This window comes from Lactuca serriola, chromosome 5, assembly GCF_051521515.1.
Source record: "Lactuca serriola cultivar US96UC23 chromosome 5, Lser_US96UC23_V15, whole genome shotgun sequence".
NCBI lineage: Eukaryota > Viridiplantae > Streptophyta > Magnoliopsida > Asterales > Asteraceae > Lactuca > Lactuca serriola.
Window position 1 is genome coordinate 248,859,418 of NC_136412.1, and position 11,242 is coordinate 248,870,659.

The 11,242-nt window shown below is 32.8% G+C and overlaps 2 protein-coding genes across 2 annotated transcripts; one reads left to right on the forward strand and one right to left on the reverse strand.

The window, feature by feature from the left end:
• Nucleotides 1-534: 534 nt before the first annotated feature.
• LOC145053967 (uncharacterized) lies at nucleotides 535-2,071 on the forward strand. The gene is made up of 4 exons (XM_079002097.1): nucleotides 535-683; nucleotides 1,315-1,443; nucleotides 1,563-1,729; nucleotides 1,832-2,071. The coding sequence occupies exons 1-4, from the start codon at nucleotides 662-664 to the stop codon at nucleotides 1,922-1,924; spliced, it is 411 nt and encodes a 136-aa protein (XP_078858223.1). The 5' UTR covers nucleotides 535-661; the 3' UTR covers nucleotides 1,925-2,071.
• Nucleotides 2,072-2,328: 257 nt separating this feature from the next.
• Nucleotides 2,329-10,875, reverse strand: LOC145053966 (gamma-glutamyl peptidase 5-like). Its single transcript, XM_079002096.1, has 4 exons — nucleotides 10,410-10,875; nucleotides 3,111-3,266; nucleotides 2,828-2,998; nucleotides 2,329-2,699 (listed from the first exon to the last, which is right to left on the reverse strand). The coding sequence occupies exons 1-4, from the start codon at nucleotides 10,707-10,709 to the stop codon at nucleotides 2,601-2,603; spliced, it is 726 nt and encodes a 241-aa protein (XP_078858222.1). The 5' UTR covers nucleotides 10,710-10,875; the 3' UTR covers nucleotides 2,329-2,600.
• Nucleotides 10,876-11,242: the final 367 nt, after the last annotated feature.

Here is an 11,242-nt window from a genome sequence, read left to right on the forward strand (position 1 = left end):
TAGTCCAGAGAGGTGAGTGGAGGTGATGGGTTGTGGGACCTTTTTTATTTTATTTTTCAATTATAAATTATAAAATTATTTAAATAATTTGATAAAAATATAAGGGTATTTTAGTCATTTCCAATTAGGCAGGGGCATATAACGTAACAAAATAAAAAATTAGAGATGGTTCAAATGCAAAACAAAAGAAAGAGACCAAACAAGGAATTTTAATAAACCATAAGAACAATTTTAGTAATTTGTTAAAAATAATCATATAGCCTTTAACATTAAAAAAAAAATCTTGACAAGGAAAAAGGGTTCTTTTACTTGAAAAACAAGTTAACATGAAATTCAAATTGACCCGACCCGACCCAGATAGTGAGGTTAGGGCGTTAGGCTTCTGATTGGTCGAGTAACCAACGATTTTTTTACACGGAGGAATAAGACGCTTCTAGAGAAACACACGATCGCGATTGCTCAGTCAACAATAACCTCTCAACACAACAAGGTACAACTTGGATTTCGTAACGTACAACCATGACAAGGTACACCTTTCCTTATAAAGAGGCCCCGATACGGCATCAGGGTTTTATTGTAAATCACCCGAAGCATTTTGTCTCCAATCTATTAATTTTCTCTCTTTAGTTTTCGCCGCTTCTTTGTCTCTCTCGAAATCAACATGCCTCGCAGAAGCTCCGGTGGTAAGTTTCCTAACCATTTATCCACTGTTCCATCGTTCGTGTTCTATCCATCAATAATTTTCAATATGCGTGGGAAATATCTTGTCCATGTAACTACACCATTTCCGTTTTCTAGGGTTCCGTGCGTTTGTTTTTGAATGAAAGATTTGTTTGAGATTTGACTGTAGTGCCGTGCGTTTGTGTTTGTTTTCTGTTTACCTGCACCATAGAGATCTCTTGAAATCGAGGAATAGTAGGGTTGTAGATATTTAGATTTTGCTTTGTAAGAATTAGGGAAATTGTCATTTGTGGTCCGATGGTCGTATCGTTGTCATTTCAGCAATATACGTGTATTCCTTTCTCTGTGCATGCTATATGAGTTCCTAATCGATGTTTGCATCAATCTGTTCTGAAGAACCCTAGAATTGACATGTCTTTTTGGACAAGTAAACTTTAGTGGCTTCGTGTTGCACATTCAGACAATCTAATTTGTAAGATTAACCAATAGCATGGCTTTGAATTTGCAAAACAAATCATATACTGCTTTTAGCATTTTTTTAATCATGTTAGACAAGATGCACTTCTCTTATGACTGTTATGTTTATATGTTTTGTGGTGTTCGCAATTCCATATGACAAATACCATGTTGCAGGAAGGTCAGCTCGTGCACCTGCTCGTGCTCCACCACCAGCACCAGTTAACCGATCACCCCCTCCTGCCCCTGTTCAGTCTAGCGGTGGTGGGTCGATGCTTGGAGGCATTGGTTCAACCATAGCTCAAGGTACCTCAATATAAACCATATTCTATTCCTATAATACTATTATACTTAATACACCTTTTCTTTCTTTCTTTCTTAATTTTATGAATTTGAGTTATATTTTGACACTTTTGGTATGTTAGGCTTGGCTTTTGGTACTGGAAGTGCTGTTGCTCACAGAGCTGTGGATTCTATCATGGGTCCTCGCACAATTCAACATGAGACTGTTGGTGCTGCTGTTCCAGATGCCTCTGCTACAAACACCTCTGTCTCTGATGCTTGTGGAATGCACTCCAAGGCATTCACAGATGTATGTCTACTTTCTCATTTTTAATATGTTGAAAGGTTGTTGATGAATGTTTTGTTAAATGTGATTGATGTATATTTTTGTTTTGTTTGGATGCATATGCAGTGCATTAACAGCTCTGGTAGTGACATCAGCAAGTGCCAGTTTTACATGGATATGCTGGCGGAGTGCAGGAGGAGCTCAGGTCTTACGGCTTAAGTAAAAGCTGTCTGTCTTGATTGAATTTGATTTGGTCATTTGGTGGCTATGGTTTTAATTTGATTGTTTGCTGGTTTTATAAGAAATATGAACTAAAAAACTCTTTTCTGGCCAATAAATGATATGGATGTCATCATGTTTTTTGGATGTCTTTTTTCTATAAAACAAAACATATTAATTTATTTCATTTCATTGACATTGATATTTGATTGGTTTTCTTCGACATACTGTAGATGTTTTGAAAATATCTACTGAACTTCTTTGAGAAAACCCCAATGGTTAATATTTGGGGTTCTCCACTTAAAAATATGTTGACAAGAGGTTGGAAATCATGAATAAATGTCATATGATAAGATCATGATTTTAACGACTTTCTTTTTAGTTATTCCAAAAAGACGAATAACTTCATCATATAATGAACCACTTCATAACATTTTTGTATTCCGAGTAGTTATATTACAATTAACACAACAAACAACAACAATAATATGTAGGCCATGGAAGCCATCTAATAGATGGGTAGGAGAGGTAGATATTGAGAATCTGCCTTGAAAAACGACTGCATCACATCTTACAAGTCAATATTATCGTTTTGATTACTGTCGATTAAAAGATATAACAATGCTTTTCTTGAATCAACCATATATATAACAACTTGTGTTCCTCTCCATCATAATTATAATCTGCCCTTTAGAAAGCTGGTGCATAGCTCCTTCCAAGACTTCATATCTGGGTCCATCTCCAACTTAGACCTGATTTCCACAGCATAAGACTCCTGCACATATATTTATTTATATTTCAATTATCAACACAACAAAATCACCAAAAAGGCATACAAAATTCTCATCAACCTATTATATTTAAAAAAAATAAAAAAATCAACAAGATGTTTCAAAAACGCACCTCAATAAGATTGCATTGAAGAAGGCGATCATCAATGAGTTGTTTAAGAATATCAGTGGAGTACTCCGGGTGACCTTGAACACCCATGATGTTGTCCCTGTACCTGAACATCTCAACTCGAGTCTTGTCTGACCATGCCAACACCTCCACCTCAGATGGGAGTTCGTGAACCTGTTTATTATTATTATTTTTTTTTTTTATAAATGTTGTTTAATTCATATCATCATAGAAATCGATAGTAGTTATGGAGGCTTGAAAAGTTAAAATGATAGTATATAGGTACCTCATCACGATGACATTCGATCACAGACAATGTTTCTGGCATTTCTAGATTAGAAAAGATTTTCATGGATGATGATGACAAGTTAATGCTTCGGACCCCAATGTCCCAACCTGATTCCGCACGCACAACTTTACCTCCCAAGGCACGTGCCAATATCTACACATAAGATAATACTACAATTTAACGTTTTACAGATTCAAAATGATTAAATTAAATCATTTATTTATGACGTAGAATTGTAAGAGTGTTGATCGTAACTTGGTTACGATTGTCAATAATGATCATGTGAATGATTTAACTCATAGTCAAATTCTTGTAAGATTTGTAAGATTATCATCTTTTTTTTTGGAATATGAAAAATATGAACCGATTCAGCATGGAATGATGGAATTAATCATGCAATCATACACCAAGAGGACAATAAAGTTGTCCCATTCCCATCTATGTTTAAGACTAGGGTGAGTTCCGCCATCATCACCCAAAACACCACCCCGTCACTGCAGTTTCTACCACATTTTCTCTCTCCTCACCCAAATTGTGCCACACTCCCTATTATCTCTCTCATCTTTTATTTGCTCTCTCTCTCTCTCTCTCTCATCTTTTATTTGCTCTCTCTCAACCAATCATTTTTTTTCTCTCTCCTAACCATTTTCCCACTCCCTTGTTGTGGTATCAAATTGATGAAATGAGAAAAAATCTGAGTTGGCGTCTATGTGACATAACAGGGAGTTCGGTTTCAGTGACACCACTCCCTCCAACCTAATATCCCTACACAATGCAGACATATAAGGTTCCAGATTTTAATGTCCCAATTTTAGATAAAATCGAAAAGATACCACTCTGACATTTTTTTTGGTATAATTGTGCCTTCACTTATTATTTGGTGTGCCAACGAAGGGCCGTTACATCCTTTTGGTGAATTTTGTTTTTTTAGATATTTTGTGGTTTGTATTTTTTTATCGGTTAATTAGAAGTCTGGTGTTTGCAATTATTGCAACCAAGCATATACTCGAGTGTTTACACAAATAATTGTTAATGTCATGAGCACTCCCGACATGGCCAGTGGCATTGTTGTCTTTCTCTGGGGTGGAATTGGTTTTCAGTGAAAGAACACCGCCCCCAGATCGTAGTTTGTGCCACGTCGACCAAGAACACCGCCCCCAGACCGTGGTCTGGTGCGGTCCTTAAGTGCCACGTTTTCTGATTGGTTGAGGGGAAAAAGGGAGGATCGCACTGTTGTTGGGTATTTAATATATATATATATATATATATATATATATATATATATATATATATATATATATATTGCTCTTTCTTTCTTATATATACATATCTAACTTCATTTTTTTTTCACAACACAATATCTTCTCTCTTTCAAAAAACTTTTTAAAAAAAATCAACACTCTCTCAAAAATGTCATCTTCTTCATCTTCTGAAGAATTTTAGACTATTTTTGATACCACTATTGCGTGTGTTCAAATGACGAAACAAACAACGTTGTATGTAACAACGCAACTACAAATTCTCAACGAAGAACACGAAGATATATTTGCAGAAATCGTGAAGAAGTCAACCAACGTTTGGTGCAAGGCTATTTTGCAGAGAATGCCACTTATCAAGGATATTATTTTCGTAGGCGTTTCAGAATGCTCAAAGGTTTATTCGAACGTATAGTTGAAGATGTAACGAGGGAGTGCAATTTTTTCCAACAACGCTACGATGCTAGAGGTACACCCGGTTTCACTCCCTTACAAAAATGCACGGCCGCACTTCGTCAATTAGCATATGACATTCCGCCTGATGCGTTTGACGAAAGTTTTAGGATGTCTGCTAGGATCGCACGAGATAGTCTCCATTTTTCTGCAAAACTGTGATTCAGTTTTATGGTCCAAAATATTTACGTAAGCCTACACGTAATGACATCCTGCAATTGCAAGCTCATCGTGCTAGTGTGCATGGGTTTCCAGGAATGCTAGGGAGCTTAGATTGTCTCCATTGGGCATGAGAAAATTGCTCTACAGCATATCATGGGCAATTTACCCGAGGTGATCATGGTCACCCAACGGTCATACTTGAAGCAGTTGCATCACAAGATATGTGGATTTGACATGCTTTTTTTTGGTTCTCCTGGTTCGATTAACGACATCAACGTTCTTAATCGTTCACCAATATTTAACAACATATACGATGGATCCGCACCAGATTCTTCTTTTCAAGTGCGTGGAACGCCATATAAGTATGGTTATTATCTGGTCGATGGAATCTATCATGAGTATGCTGTGTTTGTTAAATCGTTTACAGCTCCACATGGTTCTAGACGAAAAAATTCAAGAGAGCTCAAGATAGAGCTAGGAAGGATGTTGAGCGTGCTTTTAGAGCTCTGAAGAAACGATAGTTCATATTGAAAAAACCAGCAGCTTATTTAGGTGAGGAAAAACTTCAAGAAATGGCGAAGAGTATATAAACAGGAGAGCAGAGATATGTTGCACTGATACATTTCACAATCTTTGCAATGACTTGGTGGAACACATTTACGGGGTTCAAAACATTAACCTTAATTTGGATCCACCAGATGACCCCGAAGACGAGTTTTTGGAGAACGACTTTATGTAGTTTGCTTTAGTTATTTTATTTGTGTTTTTTTAAGTTTCTAGGATTATTTAAAAATGTCATGTATGTGGTTTTCGTGTTTTTTTTATTTTATTTTTTTTGGTAATGCAATGTAATGTTTTTTTTTTAATTTTCAAGTAATGAAAAATTATGTTTTTTTTATTAAAATAGAAGTTTTATTAAATTAAAATAGTTAAAAAAAAAAAGTTTTATTAAATTAAAATAGTTAAAAAAAAAAATGTGTGACACCACTCCCTTGATGTGACAAGAAACCACACTTGAGTGGTAAAAAATGACATGATGTTTATATGGCGAGGAAGGAAGTGCGGTTTTGGTGACACCACACCCTCCAGCCTAATGACACGAGTGAGTTTTCCTACATTGTGAGATAGTAACTACTTTTGTTTGGTTTAAGATTTTATGAATTTTAATGGGAACGAAGGTGCGTTGAGACTGGATGAGTTGATCGGGTTTTGATTTTTAGTGGGGCTGAGGATGGTTTGGGACAAGAAGAGACATGGTGAGTTTTTTGATTTTTTAGTGGGGGCGAAGGTGGTTGGTGTCAATTATCAAATCAGGGAACCAAGGGATTATGTTTTCTGTTTTTTAGTGCAACGAAAATGGTCGGTACCATAGGAGTGATTAGAAAATATGGTCGACGAAATGTGAGTGGTGGGTACGTGGCTCCTTAATTATTTAAAGCTAATTTATTAATTAAAAAATCAATAAAAAAATTAAAAAATAAATAAATGAGTATGATAGTAACTGGCCATTGGCCAAAAAACCAATCGTGATGAACTTTCAAACTATAAAGATTAGTTGTATTATTATTTTTAATCTTGAACTAAACGTGAATACGAGCGTCAACCATAGGGACTAAAATTATACTTTATTCTTATCGGAAACAAGTTTGTCAAGATCCGGATCCTACATAGGATCATTTTTGAGGTTGCAAAATTAAGATCGTAAGATCCCACAAAATAAAACATAATTTTAAAGCATAAAAAATATCTCAAATATTCATTTTTCTGTTTAAAAGCTAAAAATAATACAAAACATTAGTCACAACTCACAACAAAAATGATAAACGATATATTGGTAAAGAGAAAAAGACATAAAGTTGTAAAATTTTTTTTCATTTTCAAAAAAAAAAAAGGTAAGGTAGGATCGGATCGAATCCCGATCCTGCCTACGGTCCTACAATCTTACCTGCGATCCTACCCAAAATACGATTTTTATATGATCTAACTCGTTCTTCACACCTAGGATTGTATGATCCTACGATCAAAATCGTGATTTTGACAATTTTGATTCAAAATCAATTAATTTAAAATTACAAATTTGTTTTTTTTTTTTTTTTTTTTTTTTTTTTTTTTTTTTTAATTATGATCACGAAGTTATGTTTGTCAAATACCAATTATTTTTTAGAAAATATATGTAATTTTCAAGTACAAATTAAGTATAATAAGTTCAAGAAATACAAACTTTAAGTACAACAATGAAACAATTACAAGTTCAATCCAAAATTACACAAACAAGTATAATAAGTTCAAGAAATATGGTACAAGTGTTTTACATAAGTTCAATCAAAAATTTGATTGTCATTTTATATAGGTATGGGACTATACTTGCAATGAAATACAAAATTAAGGACAACATTGAAATAATTACAAAATTTGGATTGAACTTGTGGTTTTTAGTAAAACATAGGGATCAAAATTTCAATGTGTTTTAATCATTTTGAGAATTAAGGTTGAGAGTTTATCGAGAATTTTAGATAAATTATTAAAATATGGATTTTATTTGGTGTTTTGTGTTCTCATCATATCCAAAAAAAAATACATGATATCAAAAACAACTAATTGTTTTAAGAAAAAGATAAATAAGAAATAAAGTCGGCCGCAGTGGTATTGTGTAGGGGTGTTGAACGGGTAATTTTTTCAGGTTTCGGGTAATTCGGGTCGGATAATTCGGGTTTTTCATGTTAGAAAAATTACCCGTTACCCTACCCAAACTAAATTCGGGTAATTCGGGTTTGGGTAATTCGGGTATCGGGTCGGGTTTGGGTAATTCGGGTATTACTCGAAATATATGATTTTTTTTTTGAATTTCACCTAAAAATAAATTTAATGAAATAAATACGTCATGCTTTATTAGTCTTGTTTATATAAACAAACGAGACATAAACGAAGTTACTCAAGCTTTGAAAATTGAGATTTTCTACTCAATAATACATGAGATATCAAATATTTTTTTAACAACTTAATCTAATCTAATAAGATGTTAAAAAAACAAATACCTAAAGATCTTAATTTAAAAGTTTAAAATGTTTAAGATAAATGTAGTCATAAGTTTTGCCATGTTCTAAAGTTTCGTCAAGATAATGAGTTTGTTAGTTGTAATAAAAACTATAATATAGAAAACAATTAAGTTTTAAAGAACGTGATGATATATAAAAATTACTTCTAATATTGTTAGTGTCGTATTGTCATAATAAATATATTTATGTTTAACAATAATGATAGTTAGTTTAAGCGTGATCAAATACCTGCTATATAGTACAAGCTCTACAAAAAAAAATGAATTTTTAAAATAATTTGGTTAATTCGGGTATACCCGAAACCCAAAAAATGTACCCTTTACCCGACCCGAAAAAATCGGGTAACCCGATTACCCGGAAAAATTTATCCGACCCGATTGACCCGATATCCGAAAAAATCGGACGGGTGATTCGGGTATCGGGTATTTTCGACAGGGCTAGTATTGTGAGTGTCGAACTCCACGTCAGCTACCCAGGAGCGGAGCCATTTTACCATGGGGAGAGAGAGAGAGAGAGAGAGAGAGAGAGAGAGAGAGAGATATGCTGAGCTCGACATGTTGAAGGCCCTTGTCATGGAGGTTTGGCGTTGTACGTCACAACAAAAACATGTCACATCGTCTTTGTCGTGCCCACTCCTAAAAGCCTAATCATAAGTTGGGCCATAGGTTGACTCATGGAACACATACCTCTTTCTTTTTCATATTTCCTTATAGATATATTTTATGAAAAAAGAATGTGTTTATGCAAACGAAGCAAAAAAGCAATCTCTATATATAGATAACCATGTATTAATAAAAAAAGTATATAGATTGATGTTTTTATACAAAGTACAACGAAGCAAAAAAAGCAAATAATAAAGATGGATAAAAAGCAAATAACTTGGTCTATAATGGAATCTCTTGTCACAGAATCATCAACTTACTCTTTTGATCCAGTGATTAATTTTGTTCGTCTAACTTAAACATCATGTATCAACTACATTATAAACTAGGTGTGAAATCCGTGTATTATACGGGTTTATTAAAACCAAGTTTTGGTAACCACAAAGACCATGTTCATAAAAAAAAATAAGTAACGATTGAGTTTGTAACCTTTTGGTAAACCGCATGGACTATTTATATAATTTGTTCTTAATTAATCTATACTAATAAAATTAATTAATATAAATTCATAAATAAAATTTACTATCTACATTAATATACATATATATTAATTAATATATTAATAGAAGGAGGAATTCAAAAATAGAAAATTATTATGTACATTAATGAATATATTTATAAAATTAATTAATATGAGGTGACATTTAATAGGTGAGATTTAAATGGAAAAAAAAAACTATAAAAATGACAAGTGAATATTAAATAATTCAAAAAAATCTAGAAAATAACAAATGTTAAAATAAAGGAGAAAAAGATATGTGACAAAATTATTCTTATTTATTAGAATAGATTAGCCTGACAATTTTTATAAATCAAGTCTACCATATTTATGGGACTTTGAACATTATAGGCTACAACTTTTTATCAGTGTAGGACTCTTTAGTCTTTTTACCCTATTATATATATTGTGTATCCACTCATAAATCATATGCCATGGGACCATTCTCAAATCTCAACTACTTTACTAATTATTGGGATTAAATCAAAATAAAATTTGTAAAAAGTTTATTTATGAGTCTAAGTATGAACTTTGGAAAAAGATCATTAACAAAACAAACATTTAATTATTTATTTTTTGTCCGTTGCAATTTCACATTTTTTTGCAATTGCATGTTCAAACAACAAGCTTATTTATTATATTGTTATAGATTATAGATATATCACGAAAAATGTTTCTTCAGTTTTAATTAACTTTTTATTTAAATTATCAATAACAAAATATTGTTTGCTTTGTTAAATTATTCTTATGATTAATCTCTTGTCCGAAATTCATCAAGATTGAACAAAGGTAAGTTTGATGTTATTGTTGTATAAAAACATAGGTATGTTTACGATACATAATATGTATAGTGGTTTAATCTTTTCTTAAAATCAAAATTAAACTAAAAAAATATGTTCATTTAATTGTTTTTACCCGTTTCTTAATTGATCGATAACAAATTTTAATAAAACACGACTCTGAACAGATTTAACACATAACTTAAATATTTTTGGTTTCTAAATTAACACATAAATAACCTTTTGTTGTGTTTAATTATGTATTTTAATAATATGACACATGAACATGATATCTGATATCTTCATGTTTGAAAGTTGAAACGAGAGCTCAGAGTTTAATTAGCTGATAACTGAGGTAGACGAATAAGTTTTGCAGAAAGAATAATTTGATTCAATCAAAAGAATATATAATCGATGAAACTTAATTACCTGGTGACCGAAGCAAATGCCGAGAATTTTTTTGTTCATTAATTGTAATTTGTTGAGTAAAGTGAGAAGTTCGCAGATCCAAGCATCATCGCCATATGCGTCTTTACAGCTACCGGTAATCACGAAACCGTCATAAACTCCGATCTCCCCGTCGTCGGGAAAATCTCCGTCGGCAACACGGAACACGTCCCAAATTTCGCCTTCCTCCGCCAGCATTCTCAGGAAAACCCCAAAGTAACCTCCGTATTTCTTCTTCACGTAATCAGTGTCCTCTGCGCACTGGAGAACGCCGAATCTCATCGTCCTTTTCACTTTTCACTACTCCTCCGATGATCAAATTAACGCTGTTTTATGTCACTATACTGAATCCTTGCTCGCGTATCTCACTGGAATCGGATTGGATTCGACTTGAGAGAGAGAGATTGATTCTTGTCTAGCGTGAGAATGAATCTGAGATATTTCATTTTCATACACACTAGGTGCTTATATATAAAGGGTACAAGATACATATTACATACATGGGCATGCATCCATAACTAAATAATTTTATATTGGTCATCATAAAATCATTTTTTTTTCATGATAAATTTTTAAAATGTGATTATTTAGTTTCTAAATTTTTTTGCTTATAGTTTAATTATTTTTTATATCATGTTTAAATGATTTTATCTAATACTCTAATAGTACAAACCTATTTCTTTATTCTTTAGGTAAAATGCAGTTCTGTCTACGTGTTTTATTGATTCAAATGATATGGCCTTTGAAAAGTGTCTCGTAATTTTTTTTTTTTGTCTACAAAACTATTTTAATAATTACTTTTGTTATGTTTTTAG

What these genes read in the sequence shown, in the direction of transcription:
- LOC145053967 (XM_079002097.1), top strand. Translation starts at nt 662, where the DNA reads ATGCCTCGCAGAAGCTCCGGTG. An exon ending in TGGTTCAACCATAGCTCAAG is followed by an intron (nt 1,444 to 1,562) that starts GTACCTCAATAT and finishes TTGGTATGTTAG; the next exon opens with GCTTGGCTTTTGGTACTGGA. An exon ending in ACTCCAAGGCATTCACAGAT is followed by an intron (nt 1,730 to 1,831) that starts GTATGTCTACTT and finishes ATGCATATGCAG; the next exon opens with TGCATTAACAGCTCTGGTAG.
- LOC145053966 (XM_079002096.1), bottom strand. Translation starts at nt 10,709, where the DNA reads ATGAGATTCGGCGTTCTCCAGTGCGCAGAGGACACTGATTACGTGAAG. An exon ending in GCATTTGCTTCGGTCACCAG is followed by an intron (nt 3,267 to 10,409) that starts GTAATTAAGTTT and finishes TCTTATGTGTAG; the next exon opens with ATATTGGCACGTGCCTTGGG. An exon ending in TCGAATGTCATCGTGATGAG is followed by an intron (nt 2,999 to 3,110) that starts GTACCTATATAC and finishes AATAATAAACAG; the next exon opens with GTTCACGAACTCCCATCTGA.